Here is an 18,269-nt window from a genome sequence, read left to right on the forward strand (position 1 = left end):
CCACAGGAATGGAAGACCCAGGTTACCTCTGCTGCAGAGGATAAGTTCATTAGAGTTACCAGCCTCAGAAATTGCAGGCCAAATAAATGCTTCACAAAGTTCAAGTAACAGACACATCTCAACATCAACTGTTCAGAGGAGACTGTGAATCAGGCCTTCATGGTCGAATTGCTGCAAAGAAACCACTACTAAAGGACACCAATAAGAAGAGACTTGCTTGTGCCAAGAAACACGAGCAATGGACATTAGACCGGTGGAATTTAGTCCTTTTGGTCTGGAGTCCAAATTGGAGATTTTTGGTTCCAACCTCTGTCTCTTTGTGAGACGCGGTGTGGGTGAATGGATGATCTCTGCATGTGTATTTTCCACCGTAAAGCATGGAGGAGGAGGTGTTATGGTGTAGGAGTACTTTGCTGGTGACACTGTCAGTGATTTATTTAGAATTCAAGGCACACTTAACCAGCATGGCTACCACAGCATTCTGCAGCGACATACCATCCCATCTGGTTTGTGCTTAGTGGGACTATCACTTGTTTTACAACAGGACAATGACCCAATACACCTCCAGGCTGTGTAAGGGCTATTTGACCAAGAAGGAGAGCGATGGAGTGCTGCATCAGATGACCTGTCCTCCACAATCACCTGGCCTCAACCAAATTGAGATGGTTTGGGACGAGTAGGACCGCAGACTGAAGGAAAAGCAGCCAACAAGTCCTTAGCATATGTGGGAACTCCTTCAAGACTGTTGGAAAAGCATTCCAGGTGAAGCTGGTTGAGAGAATGCCAAGAGTGTGCAAAGCTGTTACCAAGGCAAAGGGTGATTATTTCGAAATATCTCAAATATAAAAGATTTTTTATAAAACACTTTTTTTGGTCACTACATTATTCCATGTGTGTTATTTCATAGTTTTGATGTCTTCACTATTATTCTACAATGTAGAAAATAATACAAAAATTAAGAAAAACCCTTGGATGAGTAGGTGTTCTAAAACTTTTGACCGGTAGTGTATAGGAAGTTGAAGAAATGTTATTATGTGAACAAAAGTTGATTTGTAGTCCCTTTGGTTATTCATTAGTTTTATATTAAACATGTTTCTTCCCTCCTTTGTTCTGTAGGTGGACCTGTATATGTGTCTGGTGTGTGGCAGCGGGAGTGACGAGGATCGTCTTCTGTTGTGTGATGGCTGTGACGACAGTTACCACACCTTCTGTCTCTTACCCCCTCTACACGACATCCCCAAAGGAGACTGGAGGTGCCCCAAGTGCCTGGCTCAAGTGAGTAGTGATGTCTATTCACCTCATCACACCAATAACCACATTCAAGTGGAAGAGGCAAGTGGAAGAGGGAGAAAGTAAGGAACTTGTCTGTTGGCCTTGCATTAAAGACCAAAATTGGTTAAAGAAAATTGTGATAAATAAAAAAGAATACCAGTTTAATTTAAGAACCAAAAATAGTGCCATATAGATTGCGTAATAGTTGGGAAGAGATTTTCAATGTACCAACTACATGGCACATGGTTTATGAACTGATACACAAAACGACACCGGATTCAAAACTTTGTTTTCAATTTAAATTATTATACAACATTTTTGCAACCAATAGAATGTTATATACAGTATATAGGGGATACAACCATCCCAGCGCTGCAGATTTTGCTGCGAAGAGACAGAATCATTAAATCATTTGTTTGTGTACTGTCCATATGAAGCTGGATTTTGGTCGCAGGTTCAGGAATGGCTGAAGAATTGCAACATTTACCTGGAGCTAACTCTGCAAATTAGCACTGATGGGTGATTTGAAAAGTCATAGTCAAACGATCAATAATATGTACTGAACAAAAATATAAACTTAACACGTAAAGTGTTGGTTTCATGAGCTAAAATAAAAGATCCCATCCCCGCACAAAAAGCTTATTTATCTAAATTTTCTTAGCACAAATTAGTTTACATCCCTGTTAGTGAGCATTTGATCCTTTGTCAAGATAATCCATCCACCGACCTGACAGGTGTGGCATATCTAGAAGCTGATTAAACAGGATGATCTCAACAAATGTGCACCTTGTGCTGGGGACAATAAAAGGCCACTCTAACGTGCAGTTTTGTCACACAACACAATGCCACAGATGTCTTATGTTTTGAGGGAGTGTGCAATTGGCATGCTGACTGCAGGAATGTCCACCAGAGAATTTAAAGTTAATTTCTCTACCATAAGCCGCCTCCGTTGTTTTAGAGAATTTGGAAGTACATCCATCCGGCCTCACAACAGCAGAGCACGTGTATGACGTTGTGTGGGCGAGCGGTTTGCTGATGTCAGCGTTGTGAACAGCGTGCCCCATGGTGGGTTTATGATATGGGCAGGCATAAGCTATGGACACAATTGCATTTTATCGATGGCAATTTGAATGCACAAAAATTCCATGAAGAGATCCTGCGGGCCATTGTGAGGCCTATCTGTGACCAACAGATGCATATCTGTATTCCCAGTCATGTGAAATCCATAGATTAGGGCCTAATGAATTTATTTCAATTGACTGATTTGATTTCCTCATATGAACTGTAACTCAGTAAAATCAATGAAATTGTTGCTTGTTAAGTTTTATATTTTGGTTCAGTATAATACTCCTAGCAAAAAAATATTTTTTTACATTCTGGAGAAAATGAGAATAGAAAGGTTCAGAACTTTTGTGCAACATTACAGCACAATTGAAAAATATATGGCAAATAGAAATCCAAACTGGATGATGTTCAGAGATAGATGGGAGGGAATGAGTGGAGCTGAAGGAACTAAAAATAACTAATGTAAAATATACTGTCGTAAAAAATATATATATCCCGTCATCAATCTACACACAATACCCCATAATGACAAAGTGAAAAGGTTTTAAGGAATCTTAGCAAATTTTATAAAAAGCGGAAATACCTTATTTACGTAAATGTTCAGACCCTTTACTATGAGACACAATTGAGCTCGGGTGCATCCTGTTTCCATTTATCATCCTTGATGTTTCTACAACTTGATTGGAGTCCATCTGTGGTAAATTCAATTGATTGGACATGATTTGGAAAGGCACACATCTGTCTATATAAGGTCCCACAGTTGACAGTGCGCATCAGAGCAAAAACCAAGCCATGAGGTCAAAGGAATTGTTCGCAGAGCTCCGGGACAGGATTAGATCGAGACACAGATATGGGGAAGGGTACCAAAAAAATTATGCAGCATTGAAGGTCCCCAAGAACACAGTGGGCTCCGTCATTCTTGTTTGGAACCACCAAGCCTCTTCCTAGAGCTGGCCGCCCGGCCAAACTGAGCAATCGGGGGAGAAGGGCCTTGGTAAGGGAGGTGACCAAGAACCCAATGGTCACTCTGACAGAGCTCCAGAGTTCCTCTGTGAAGATGGGAGAACCTTCCAGAAGGACAACCATCTCTGCAGCAATCCATCAATCAGGCCTTTATGGTAGAGTGGCCAGACAGAAGTCATGCCTAAGTAAAATCAAGTTTATTTTATATAGCCCTTCGTACATCAGCTAATATCTCGAGGTGCTGTACAGAAACCCAGCCTAAAACCCCAAACAGCAAGCAATGCAGGTGTAGAAGCACGGCGGCTAGGAAAAACTCCCTAGAAAGGCCAAAACCTAGGAAGAAACCTAGAGAGGAACCAGGCTATGAGGGGTGGCCAGTCCTCTTCTGGCTGTGCCGGGTGGAGATTATAACAGAACATGGCCAAGATGTTCAAATGTTCATAAATGACCAGCATGGTCAAATAATAATCAGGAGTAAATGTCAGTTGGCTTTTCATAGCCGATCATTAAGAGTATCTCTACCGCTCCTGCGGTCTCTAGAGAGTTGAAAACAGCAGGTCTGGGACAGGTAGCACGTCCGGTGGACAGGTCAGGGTTCCATAGCCGCAGGCAGAACAGCTGAAACTGGAACAGCAGCAAGGCCAGGTGGACTGGGGACAGCAAAGAGTCATCATGCCCGGTAGTCTTGACGCATGGTCCTAGGGCTCAGGTCCTCCGAGAGAGAGAAAGAAAGAGAGAAGGAGAGAATTAGAGAGAGCATACTTAAATTCACACAGGACACTGGATAAGACAGGAGAAGTACTCCAGATATAACCAACTGACCCTAGCCCCCCGACACATAAACTACTGCAGCATAAATACTGGAGGCTGAGACAGGAGGGGTCAGGAGACACTGTGGCCCCATCCGATGATACCCCCGGACAGGGCCAAACAGAAAGGATATAACCCCACCCACTTTGCCAAAGCACAGCCCCCACACCACTAGAGGGATATCTTCAACCACCAACTTACCATCCTGAGACAAGGCCGAGTATAGCCCACAAAGATCTCGACCACAGCACAAACCAAGGGGGGGCGCCAACCCAGACAGGAAGATCACGTCAGTAACTCAACCCACTCAAGTGACGCACCCCTCCTAGGGACGGCATGAAAGAGCACCAGTAAGCCAGTGACTCAGCCCCTGTAATAGGGTTAGAGGCAGAGAATCCCAGTGGAGAGAGGGGAACCGGCCAGGCAGAGACAGCAAGGGCGGTTCGTTGCTCCAGAGCCTTTCCGTTCACCTTCACACTCCTGGGCCAGACTACACTCAATCATATGACCTACTGAAGAGATAAGTCTTCAGTAAAGACTTGAAGGTTGAGACCGAGTCTGCGTCTCTCACATGGGTAGGCAGACTATTCCATAAAAATGGAGATCTATAGGAGAAAGCCCTGCCTCCAGCTGTTTGCTCAAGGACATTCAGGCATATGACAGCCCGCTTGGAGTTTGCCAAAACACACCTAAAGGACTCTCAGACCATGAGAAACAAGATTCTCTGGACTGATTAAACCAAGATGGAACTCTTTGGCCTGAATGCCAAGCATCACGTCTGGAGGAAACCTGGCAGCATCATGCTGTGGGGATGTTTTTCAGCGGCAGGGACTGGGAGACTAGTCAGGATCGAGGGAAAGATGAATGGAGAAAAGTAGAGATCCTTGATGAAAACCTGCTCCAGAGCGCTCAGGACCTCAGACTGGGGCTAAGGTTCACCTTCCAACAGTACAATGACTCTAAGCACACAGCCAAGACAACCCAGGAGTGGCTTCACGACAAGTCTCTGAATGTCCTTGAGTGGCCCAGCCAGAGCCCGGACTTGAACCCGATCGAACATCTCTGGAGAGACCTGAAAATAGCTGTGAAGCGACGCTCCCATCCAACCTGACAGAGCTTGAGAGGATCTACAGAGGAGAATGGGAGAAACTCTCCAAATACAGGTGTGTCAAGCTTGTAGCATCATACTCAAGAAGACTCAAGGCTGTAATCGCTGCCAAAGGTGCTTCAACAAAGTACTGAGTAAAGGGTCTGAATACTTACGTAAATGTAATATTTCATTATTTTTTAAATAAATGTGCACAAATTTCAACGCAAAAACAGGTTTTGTTATGATGTGGTATTGTGTGTAGATTGAGGGGGGGACAAACTTTCGGAATGTACTGTATATATTTTCTATATTTACAAAAAACATATATGGGGGGATTGGAAATTATGCAGACAATTACATTGATGGAAGCCACCATCTATCTGCAATAATAAAGCTGATCTAACCCCTAAAAAATGTATAGAAGATCAAATAAATAACCACATTCACAGTTCAGACTCTGTACTGGCTCCTGTGAGTGTATAATATGAATGTGTTCAGAGCTGTTACTTATACAGAGTACCAAAGTTGTTAGTGTTCCCTATATGTGTTAGCTATAGACCTTTTCAACTGTCGATAACACATTCTATATGCACACGCAACCAGGTGGTTCCCCAATAAACACCCGGCGCTGCAGCATGCCATAATTGTACAAAATGACAAGATTGTTTTTCTTGATCCTACCAAAAAACGGAACAAACACATTGACTTGTTGCTACCAGATCCAGTAAACAAATCAGACATTTAGTTCACGTTTATTATCCGTTTGCTCTGGTGGTGTTGGCTACATTTGGCTAGCACAGCAAATAACTACAGAACTAGTGTGATGTGAAGGTAGAGAAAGATCAGCGTACCTTGTTAACCAGCTAGATATATGAATTTCTCTCACAACAGCCAACTATATAACTAAACTAAATGTAGCTAGCATACGAGTCCAATGATTGACGGCCACGTTGTTTACATCAGAAGTTAACTAGCAGCAATTACCCCACTATCAGCCTCTTTCCCCCTCACTAATCTGTCTCTCCTAGCTCTTCGTTTGCTTCGTCTCCAAACGCAACTATATTTTACCCAGGTGTATTGCCCACTTAGTTTCAATTAAGAAACGTACTGTAATTTTATTGAACCGCTAGTTTGTGCTAGGCATGGCACTTCACGTTACGCGACCTTGCTAGTTGTTTTACGCGTAGTAAAACTATAATACATGCTAGCGCTGACATCTTGTGGTGATAATGTTGAACTGCATATTAATTACACCAGGATGATGTATTACATTTTTTATGTTTTATTTTACCTTTTATTTAACTAGGCAAGTCAGTTAAAAACAAATTCTTATTTTCGATGAGAGCCTAGGAACAGTGGGTTAACTGCCTTGTTCAGGGGCAGGACGACAGATTTTTACCTTGTCAGCTCGGGGATTCGATCTTAGAACCTTTCGGTTACTAGTCCAACGCTCTAACCACTAGGCTACCTGCCGCCCCATGAAGCACACACATTGCAACTTTATTTCAAGCAAGATGTATTTTAATTAAACCAAATGAATCTTAAAATATAACTTTCTGCACACCCACATGATAGTGATATTTGCGAATAATGTCTCTCCTGTGTATGTTATCCTTCTTATTTTCGATGACAGCCTAGGAACCTTCATTACAAGGGTAGGGCTCGCACTAATCCATTTCATGACGGCATATACAGTAGCAGTATAAATCAAATCTGGTAACCTTCAGCATGGTTAGACTCATTAATTGTCTAATGAAAAGAAAAACCCACACACTGATCTTGCTGGTATGAGTAAATTATTAGCAAATTATGCCCACATACAAATTCTCAGATGTGAGTGCTTTTCTAATAGTATCATTTAAAATGGAGAAAGCGTCTCAACAAAATGTAAACAATGTGTGAGGGTTTGCTTATCCTGTTTCAGTATAGAAATGACAAGTCACATGTACAAGTACATTAGACATACCCATGAGGCCAATACTAATCATGGGTTCGCGCCCAGGCTCTGTCGCAGCCGGCCGCAACCGGGAGGTCCGTGGGGCGACGCACAATTGGCATAGCGTCGTCCGGGTTAGGGAGGGTTTGGCCGGTAGGGATATCCTTGTCTCAGTATGTAAAATGTAATAAAATGTATGCACTCTACTGTAAGTCGCTCTGGATAAGAGCGTCTGCTAAATGACTAAAATGTAAATGTAAATGTAATCCCATCATATGTCTGCATTGGGCATGCATGCAATAAATAATCTCACATCTGCTGTAACCAAAAGGGTAGAGCATGGATAGTGGAGGTAAGAGAAATACCCTGAAGGGTCACTTTTATATGAGCTGCAAAGTAGCCATGTAATGTATGAGTTTCATCCTCATATGGCTGCCCGGTGCTGGGACGTAAACCCGAATTAAATTATACTTGAAGCTAGTATGCCAACCACTGGAGGAGGAGGACAGTGAGTGTAGCAGAAGGGAGCAAATTGGCCCATAATTGCAGGAGGAGATCCTCCCGCAGCTGAGATGCTTATGGTATTAAAATATAGATACATTTATGATAGACAGGAGACACCTCTTCGAGTCTCAGGGGGATCACATCACAGTTGCTGCTCAAACTCACCTTCAGCTCACCTCTGCTACAGTCACACCCTTTTCACCTCCTCCTACACCACTGACAGTATAACGCCAACTGTGTGATCTGGGCCAATGTAGCAGAATTAAATACCCCCAAAATGTATTCTGTGGGTTGACTCAGTTCACACAGTCTGCTCTGCTGGCTGCTGAGGTTGATGCGGAGGAGGAGGTGGTCAGTGAGTGAAGCAGCTGAGGGGTGAGTGTGTAGCACATGTGAGCTAGTTAATAAGTGAGTGCTAGGCTCTTTCTCAATTCATCCTTCCTCGATTCCTCTCATCGCCTCCTGCTCAAAACCCATTGGAGTAGAAGGTACCTTCACCTCCAATACAGTTGTAATAAAATACAGGTGAGGAGATAGGAGTAATCAAGGAAAGACAAAGTGAGACAAAGTCCTAGTAGGCATAGTGTGGTGATGTCACCTGCTCTGAGACCTAAAGTACTGTTTTTCTATCCCAGTATTTCCCAACCAGGGTTAATAGGATTCCTGGGGGGTACTTGGCCTATCCACAGGGGGTACATGAGAAGACTCCTGAGACCATAGGCTTACTGGTAAAATTTACATGAGGTAGTACTTCAGGGGTACTCCGGGCAGAGCAAAATATAGTTGGTGGTACAGTAACCAAAAAAGATTGGGAACCACTGTTCTAGCCCAAACAAGATCATGATTTTGGTAGGATAATGGATGTTGCTTTGTGGGTATGAAGTGCTGTTATGGACAGTGGTTGCGTCCTATGTCAGCCATACAGGGATTGTTACACCCACGCCAGTGATCAAGGACATCAGCTGCAAATCTGTGCAATATCATCAGACAAAGTGAGAGAGTGACAACGAAATAAAACCGACAAACGGAATGTTTAATGACCCAAAAATACACTATATGTAACGGATGTGAAATGGCTAGCTAGTTAGCGGTGGTGCGAGCTAGCAGCCTTTCAGTCGGTTACGTCACTTGCTCTGAAACCTAGAAGTAGTGGTTCCCCTTGCTCTGCAAGGGCCGCGCCCTTTGTGGAGCGATGGGTAACGCTGCTTCGTGGGCGACCATTGTTGATGTGTGCAGAAGGTCCCAGGTTCGCGCCCGTGTCGGGGCGAGGGGACGGTCTAAAGTTATACTGTTACATATACTTTAATCAACACTTTATTTCATATCGTACAAAGAACGCCTAAGTAAATGGTTAGTGGGTTTAGACATTCATCTTACTCCAACACAACAGATGATTGAATAGTAATATGAAAAGTGTCTAATACAAATAATAAGCAGAATGTCAGGGCTGGGCTGGAACAGAAACCTGCACACCCAGTAGCTAGATCTCTAGGCGCAAGGTTGGCCGTACATGTTCTAGGTCTATGCATTGTTACTTTAAACTGTATTTTTGTAGTCCTACAACCAATTCTAACAGTAAACCAGTAGCATATGTAACCCATTGGGGATAGACCCTTCAGTCTCTCCAGGACTTGGGACTTCCTTTGGGACTTTCATCTGCAGACAGCTTTCACTGATCTCTGTATCTGAGGTTATGAAACATGGAAATTTAGACTACAAGTTTCTTTGTTATTCTCAAGTGATATAAAATTTGATATATTTCGTTGCAATTGTGTTTTTGTATTATCATAGTTCTCTCTTTGGGACTGTAAATCTGTTCATTAGCTAGCTAGCTTAGCTACTAGTTAGGTAGCTAATGTTGTTTTTAGCAGATCAAGCTAACTTTTGTGTCATTAAAAAATATATATATTTAATGGCTGTCTATCCTTTGTAGGATATACCGCCATGATAAACAACTTAACCGTGTGCTATACATCATCCTAGCGTCACCACCTCCTGCTGCTAACCTTACTATCCATGCAGCCACAACGTAACAGCTGTTGTTTACAAATGCAAGTTCTTTGCATTCGTGTTCACTTCCACTCCTCCTCAAAAAGCCATTTAAAAGCTCTATGCAGAGTACCGAATGCGTTTGTCTGTGAAAAGAAAACTGTTATTAAGGTGTGATTTCTACCCTTTTTTTCTTCTTCTTTTGAACAGGAGTGCAGCAAACCTCAGGAGGCATTTGGCTTTGAGCAGGCATACAGGGACTACTCTTTGCGGGCTTTTGGAGAAATGGCAGACTCCTTCAAATCTGATTACTTCAACATGCCAGTTCATGTAAGTAGAATGTGTCTAATCTTTAAGGAAGGTCTTACAATTTTGACCTGTTGTAATTGATTCACAACTGTCATGAAATTGCATTTTTTAAATTTGTATTGTTTGTTTGTTTCAGATGGTTCCCACAGAGTTGGTGGAAAAAGAGTTCTGGCGCTTGGTGAGCACCATCGAAGAGGACGTCACAGTGGAGTACGGAGCAGATATAGCCTCCAAGGAGTTTGGGAGCGGATTCCCTATCAAGAATGGAAGATTTAAGGTTTCAGAAAAGGATGAGGTAGGCAGCTGTATTCAAATTAATGGGTAACCAAACCAATTCAGTATATAACACAGTAGACTCACGATATAATGGCAAAACATTTCTTTCAATTTTAATGTCTTGCCAATGTACTATTTTGAATCGGAATAAAAATAGATTAAAAAAATGGCCAAACTCTTTCTCATGATCTCTTACAGAAGTACCTGAAGTGTGGCTGGAACCTGAACAACATGGCGATGATGGACCCGTCAGTGTTGACTCATGTCACAGCAGACATCTGTGGGATGACTCTACCTTGGCTCTATGTTGGCATGTGCTTCTCCTCCTTCTGCTGGCACATCGAGGACCACTGGAGCTACTCCATCAACTACCTGCACTGGTACTGATGTTGACCAACCACTCTTTATTATTTAGGGATGTTGAAATTAAGTAATTAGTAACATGGTACAAAGTGCCATTTTGCTGATCAGTGATTTAGATTTTTCCACATTTTCTGTATGGAGTCAGGACAATATTTTCAAGCTATTAATATCACCTTGGATACCTTATTTGCATGATGTTCCCGACTCAAGCTCTGTTTGTTTTTGAAAGGGGGGAGCCGAAGACATGGTATGGAGCACCTGGCTTCGCTGCGGAACAGCTGGAGGCTGTGATGAAGAAACTAGCTCCAGAGCTGTTTCAGATTCAGCCAGATCTCCTCCACCAGCTGGTCACCATCATGAACCCCAACACCCTCATGTCCTACGGGGTTCCGGTAAGTGTCTTTCTCAATGTAACTAGACTTACACCCATGTATTTCCGTAGAATACTATATCATTTCAGTAACAGAGAAATCAATCTGAAATCGATATTTTATGTGTCCCCAGATTTACAGAACCAATCAGTGTGCTGGTGAGTTTGTCATCACTTTCCCCAGAGCCTATCACAGTGGTTTCAACCAAGGTTTTAACTTCGCTGAGGCTGTCAACTTCTGCACTGTGGACTGGGTAAGATACTCATTGGCTTCCTCATTGATATTATATTGCAGGGGTTAGTTTATGTGAAGTCGACTGTTTACTAATATAGTCTCTCTTTCGTTAATCTCAGATGGCATTAGGCCGCCAATGCGTTGACCACTACAGACTGCTGCATCGGTACTGTGTTTTCTCCCACGACGAGATGATCTGCAAGATGGCCTCCAAGGCCAACAGTCTGGATGTGGTCCTGGCGTCGGCTGTCCAGAAGGATATGAAAGATATGATCAGAGAGGAACAGGACCTACGAGATAAAGTCCGCAAGATGGTAAAGTGCCCCTACAACAGACAGATATATGTGAAAATACATTTCTTTTTCACTTTTCAAATCAATTAATCAAAGTTTTTTTTTTCTTCTAAAAAATAAGCGATTCTTAGAGTAATATTATATCGTTGCTTTATATTTCTGTGTTTTTCAGGTCATAATATATCACAATATATTATTTTGATAGGCAGAGCAACGAGACCTAAACAGATCATTTTGATGTATGCATTTTTAGAGACTTATCAAACACTAATGAGATATTGTTCACTCCAATTAAGGAGAACAGCTGTCTGGTTCCCCGTCTCTCGGGTCTTCGTTTATAACATGATTGTGTTTGTGTCTTTCTCCCCAAGGGGGTGTTGCATTGTGAGCAGGCGGAATACGATCTCCTGCAGGATGATGAGCGGCAGTGTGCCAAATGTAGGACCACCTGTTTCCTGTCTGCCATCACCTGCCCCTGCAGCCCCGGCCAGCTGGTCTGTCTCCACCACATCCAGGACCTCTGCTCCTGCCCCCTCACCAACTACACACTGAAGTGAGTCATGTCTCATGTCCTGTCCTCTGACGCATCTAGTCTATTCACAGCACACCAGTTTGGCTTTAATCTCCACAGATTTTATTCCCTTTTCCACACTGAAGTGAGTCCCGGGGTGCATTCAACAGGGCACAATGTTGTCGAACGTTCAAATAGAAATAATCTATATAAATAAAAATATGTGGACACCCCTTCAAATTAGTGGATTCAGCTACACCCGTTGCTAACAGGTGTATAAAATCGAGCACACAGCCATGCAATCTCCATAGACAAACATTGGCAGTAGAATGGCCTTACTGAATGAAGACTGACTTTTAACATGGCACCATCATAGGATGCCACCTTTCTAACAAGTCAGTTTGTCTGCAGAGTGCTGAAGCACGTAGAAAACATCTGTCCTCGGTTGCAACACTCACTACAGAGTTCCAAACTGCCTCTGGAAGCAAAGTCAGCACAATAACTGTTCATCGGGAGCTCCATGAAATGGGTTTCCATGGCAGAGCTGCCGCACACAAGCAATTGCAAGCGTTGGCTGGAGTGGTGTAAAGCTCCGCCGCCATTGGACTCTGGAGTAGTGGAAACGCGTTCTCTGAAGTGATGAATCACACTTCAACACCTGGCAGTCCGACGGACGAATCTGGGTTTGGCGGATGCCAGGAGAACACTACCTGTCCCGAATGCATAGTGCCAACTGTAATGTTTGGTGGAGAGATAATGGTCTGGGGCTGTTTTTCATGGTTCGGGCTAGGCCACTTAGTTCCAGTGAAGGGAAATCTTAACGCTACACCATACAATGACATTCTAGAAGATTTTGTGCTTCCAACTTTGTGGTAACAGTTTGGGGAAGGCCCTTTCCTGTTTTAGCATGACAATGCCCCTGTGCACAAAGCGAGGTCCATACAGAAATGGTTTGTCCAGATCGGTGTGGAAGAACTTGACTGGCCTGCACAGAGTCCTGACCTCAACGGCATCGAACACCTTTGGGATGAATTGGTATGCTGACTACGAGCCTAATCGCCTTACCTCACTAATGCTCTTGTGGCTGAATGGAAGCAAGTCCCCGCAGCAATGTTCCAACATCTAGTGGAAAGCCTTCCCAGAACAGTGGAGGCTGTTTATAGCAGCAAAGGGGGGGACCAACTCCATATTAATGCAAATGAGATGTTCGACGAACAGGTGTCCACATACGTTTGTTCATGTAGTGCAAGTTGTGTAGAACAAACATGCCTCTTTGACATGTAGAAAAAGGAGGCACATCGGCTCTTTTAATTACATTTCTGTAGTCCTGGTGTCCTCAGATGGCTCATCTGCTCTGGCTTTGACCTCTACTGATATTATTCCCTTTTCCACTTTCAGTTATAGATTTACACTGGATGATCTGTACCCCATGATGAACGTGGTGAAGCAGCGAGCTGAGTCCTACGACGAGTGGGCATCCCGCGTGACGGAGACTCTGGAGGCTAAGTTGGACAAGAAAAAAAGTGAGAGACAAATTCAGCTTGCCTATATTCTTCTCTCCATTAAAAGTACTTTGAAATCCAGAAATTAACCTTAATCTGGGTTTGGAAAACCGCCCCTTAGAGTTGAACTGTATTCACACTGAACAAAAATATAAATGCAACGTGCAACAATTTCAAAGATTTTACTGAGCTACAGTTCATATAAGGAAATCAATCAATTGACATTAATTCATTAGGCCCTAATCTATGGATTTCACATGACTGGGAATACGGATATGTATCGGTTGGTCGCAGATAATTTACAAAACAAGGTAGGGGCGTGTAGCAGAAGACTAGTCAGTATCTGGTGTGACCACCATTTGCCTCATGCAGTGCGACTCACCTCCTTTGAAAAGAGTTGATTGTGGAATGTTGTCCCACTCTTCTTCAATAGCTGTGCGAAGTTGCTGGATATTGGTGGGAACTAGAACACGTTGTCGTACACGTAGATCCAGAGCATCTCAAACATGCTCAATGGGTGACATGTCTGGTGAGTATACAGGCCATGGAAGAACTGAGACATTTTCAGCTTCCAGGAATTGTGTACAGATCCTTGCGACATGGAGCCGTGCATTATCATGCTGAACCATTTAAATGTTTTATTTAACCTTTATTTAAATTGAACAAATTCTTATTTACAATGACGGCCTACCCCGCCCAAACCCGGACGACGCTGGGCCAATTGTGCGCCGCCCTATGGGACTCCCAATGACAGCTGGATGTGATACAGAGGTGATGGCGGCGGATGAATGGCACAACAATGGGCCTCAGGATCTCATCACGTTATCTGTGTGCATTCAAATTGCCATCGATAAAATGCAAATGTATTCGTTGTCCGTAGCTTATGTCTGCCCATACCCTAACCCCACAGGCCACCATGGGGCACTCTGTTCACCACGTTGACATCAGCAAACCGTTTGTCCCACACCTCTGCTATCTGCCCGGTACAGTTGAAACCGGGATTCATCCGTGACGAGCACACTTCTCCAGTGTACCAGTGGCCATCGAAAGTTAGTATTTGCCCACTGACGTCGTTTACGATGCCGAACTGCAGTCAGGTCAAGACCCTGGTGAGGACGACGAGCATGCAGATGAGTTTGTGCAGAAATTATTCGGTTCTGCAAACCCACTGCCAAATTCTCTGAAATTACGTTGGAGGCGCCTTATAGTAGAGAAATGAACATTCAATTCTCTGGCAACATCTCTGGTGGACATTCTTGCAGCCAGCATGCCAATTGCACGCTCCCTCAAATTGAGACATCTGTTGTGTGACAAAACTGCACATTTTAGTGACATTTTATTGTCCCTGCACAAGGGACAGATGTTTAATCATCTTATTGACATGCCACACCTGTCAGGTGGATGGATTGTCTTGGCAGAGGAGAAATGCTCACTAACAGGGATGTAAACAAATTTGTGCACAACATTTGAGAGAAGCTTTTTATGTGGATGGAACATTTCTGGGATCTTATATTTCAGCTCATGAAACATTGGACCAACACTTTACATGTTATGTTTATATTTTTGTTCCGTATAGTTGTGAATCAGGCCTCTCATAACCTATTGGTTGAAATGTTGACCTTCTCTCCTCAGGCTTGTCAGCCTTCCGCTCCCTCATTAACGAATCAGAGTCCAAGATGTTCCCTGACAATGACCTCTTGCGTCAGCTCCGTTTAGTCACACAGGATGCAGAGAAGTGCTTCTCAGTGGCCCAGCAGCTACTCAACGGCAAAAGGCAGACTAGGTACCACTAACACAGTCCGCAGTCAGATGTAACAGGAGTATCATCACTGGATCATTTCCCTCCCCTGCCCACACATGATCAACTATGTCTTGAATATTCAATTCCTCAACCAACCGTTTATTTAAATTTCATTACCAGTTTGATTCAAGGGTTTGCATGATGCAGTTTGATTCAATTGTTGTGATAATTCTCTCTCAGGTATCGGTGTGGTGGGGGGAAGACCCAGAGCCAGCTGACCGTGCAGGAGCTGAGGTCATTTGTCAGGCAGCTTTACAACATCCCTTGCAGCCTTCCTCAAGCCCCCAAATTAAAGGTCCAATAGATACTACATGCCATGCAATGAGGAAGTTCAATGTCTAAATGCCATGATATTGCAGCCGTTAGGTCTAATCAATTCCAATGACATTTTCTAACTAAGATGACTGCGGAACTGTGTTTAACGCGATTGGTCAGAGATGGAATGCAAATTTTCCTGCCGATTTTAACCGGCCCTCCTTAACCGGTTAACAAACTGTAAAAATAAATCCAAACAGTAAAATGACATGACACAGAAAATGTTATGCATGCATATAAGGAACAGACATTTGGCTCACAGCCAAAAGGCTATATTATTTAACATTCAACTATTGTAATGAAGCAGCTAACAAAACACACTTTTCAAACTTTCATCAGAATGTAAAACACAGTTCTAATCAGCACACCTGATGTGAGCGGTTCCATATGTGACAGAGATGAACATCTCTGTTAGAAACATGGAAAGAGGGGGAATCTAATAGCAACAACTAGGATAGGATGCTAATATGACTGGGATGGTGCCTTTGGCTTCTGGACAACGAAAGAAAGTTGACATGGACAATAGAACAGGAGAGAAATGCTGATTTCAGTGGCATATGCGGAAGTCTTCATAAAATACATTCCACGTTTCTATGGTCGGATTTTGGCTAGGCTACTTTGAAGCAAGGTAAGACATGCCTCATAATAGGAAGTAAAACATTCAGGTTTCAATAAATGAAGTATATTTTACCAAATTGCATACAGCCTCCAGCTCGGATTGCGAAGTGGTGGGTGATGCACTAATAGCCTGCCTACCGTTGCCTAATCCTATGCACTTGAATGGTGAATGGGAAGCGCGCTTCAATTACGAGTTGAGGAAGAAAAATAGTATCAATAGAAAGCTGGGACCCTCTTTTTAATCGTGGCCATCAAAACTCTGTTTTTAACACGTGATTGCGTTTTAGAATTGTTGCACAATGACTGGGCTTTTCACTCCAGCAGAAACTATCTGTTTGAGGAGCAGCTGCAGCTCTCGCGCTATTCAACAGGTGATATTCCACTCATACTGGGGTCTGTATGCTGTGCGAGTGTGATAAATAAAATGCATGACGACTAACAAAAACACATGCGCCAATTTAATTCCATTACATTATTCAAATTAACCTATAGACCGATGTGCATGACCGATCAAATGTTAACCGTTAACATCCCTAATCAGAAAGTATTCCTCAAGGTTAAAGCATAAACACAAATAAAACCCATCTGAATCCTCAATCATTGTAGAATCGTATTCATAATGATATGAATGACATTTATTTTTTTAGGATCTCTTGAATTGCATCGAAGACTTCCAGCAGCACAGTGAGAAAGTTCTGATGGATGAGGCCACCGGCACAGCGGTGATCCAGAGTCTTCTAGACGTTAGCTTTGACTTTGATGTGGAGCTGCCTGAACTTCCAATACTACGGGAGAGGCTGGAGCAAGCCCGTTGGCTGGAGGGTGTGCAACAGACCGGCGCCCAGCCCTCCACCCTCACCCTGGAGACCATGCGGAGGCTGATAGACCAGGGCGTAGGCCTGACTCCTCACCCCTCCGTGGAGAAGGCCATGGCTCATCTGCAGGAGCTGCTCACGGTGTCTGAACATTGGGAGGAAAAGACCAGCATCCTCCTCAAAGCCAGGTGAAGGCCGCACACACCGAGGATTTCTCGTTTACATCTGTAATCTTAATCTGTAAACCAGGTATTTCAGGTTTTTTTTTTTTTTTAGGAATCCGATGTCAAAGAAGACAGGCCAAAATTTTAGATGAGTGGATTTTAACAATAGGTTTAAGGTCATCTTCTGGGCTTTGTTATTCTGGATCATTTAGACCTGAATTTACAATAATTGTTTCCTCATTCAGAGATTCAACTCTGGGTCTTGAATTTGAACTTTCTCCACTCTTAGCCAAAATGAGCCATGTGGTTATGGCACTTATATTAAAGCTAGTGAGGTTTCTCTTTAACGAATGTACAAACATACTGGATTACTGATTTGTACATTAGCAGAACTGCAGTATGTTAGTGTCCCTGATTTTGCTTCATTTTAATTCCAGCTAGTGCAAAATGCTGCTGCTAGAATATTCAACAAGATCTACAAAAAGTGAGCATGCATATCTAGTTCTGCTTTCATCCCATTTGGTACCCAGTGCATTTTAATAATCACTGTCACCGGCGTTTTTCAAACAGCTTTTTTTTTAATGGCATGGCTCTCCAAGGAATGTACATCTATTCTGTGCGCGCCACATATCCACGGTTTAACAGTCTTTTTCAGTAATGTTTTAATTGTCTGCATCTTTCTAGAGCTAGAGTTCATTCAAATGTTCTGTCATTTTAGAGCTTAGTATAGTGAGAAGTACTGTTCTTTTTATCTCAAGGACGGATGGATAGTTTTTGTTTCTTTATGATTTTATCAGTATGTTGAACATTTTCTTTATTATAGAATTGTGCATAGCCCATATCACGGTAACTGTATATGTAACCAATGGTTTGAAAGTGTAAAAGTGTATCATGGTTGCAAGGGGTCAGTATAGATGCCTATGTAAAGCTACTAACACTAAACAACCCATCAGTTGTCAGAGGGAAACGTTGCATGGTTCACAACCATCACAACAGTGATGTCTGCTTACATCAGAAAGATCTTGAATGTACCTTTATGAAAGATGGAGTGAATAGCAACAAATATTG

General features: G+C 42.9%; 1 protein-coding gene across 3 annotated transcripts in view; it reads left to right on the forward strand.

Annotated features, from left to right (window-relative positions):
- The window catches only part of kdm5bb (lysine (K)-specific demethylase 5Bb), a 37,860-nt gene that overhangs the window by 11,708 nt on the left and 7,883 nt on the right, over window positions 1-18,269 (forward strand). For all 3 annotated transcript variants that reach the window (XM_039010693.1, XM_039010694.1, XM_039010695.1), the window contains exons 9-20: window positions 1,117-1,275; window positions 9,840-9,959; window positions 10,075-10,233; window positions 10,413-10,594; window positions 10,807-10,969; window positions 11,082-11,201; window positions 11,302-11,496; window positions 11,847-12,028; window positions 13,385-13,509; window positions 15,121-15,271; window positions 15,470-15,584; window positions 16,870-17,225. In XM_039010693.1, coding sequence (XP_038866621.1) covers window positions 1,117-1,275; window positions 9,840-9,959; window positions 10,075-10,233; window positions 10,413-10,594; window positions 10,807-10,969; window positions 11,082-11,201; window positions 11,302-11,496; window positions 11,847-12,028; window positions 13,385-13,509; window positions 15,121-15,271; window positions 15,470-15,584; window positions 16,870-17,225 — 2,027 coding nt within the window. The remainder of the gene's footprint in view (window positions 1-1,116; window positions 1,276-9,839; window positions 9,960-10,074; window positions 10,234-10,412; window positions 10,595-10,806; window positions 10,970-11,081; window positions 11,202-11,301; window positions 11,497-11,846; window positions 12,029-13,384; window positions 13,510-15,120; window positions 15,272-15,469; window positions 15,585-16,869; window positions 17,226-18,269) is intronic.

This window comes from Salvelinus namaycush, chromosome 16 (genome assembly GCF_016432855.1).
Source record: "Salvelinus namaycush isolate Seneca chromosome 16, SaNama_1.0, whole genome shotgun sequence".
NCBI lineage: Eukaryota > Metazoa > Chordata > Actinopteri > Salmoniformes > Salmonidae > Salvelinus > Salvelinus namaycush.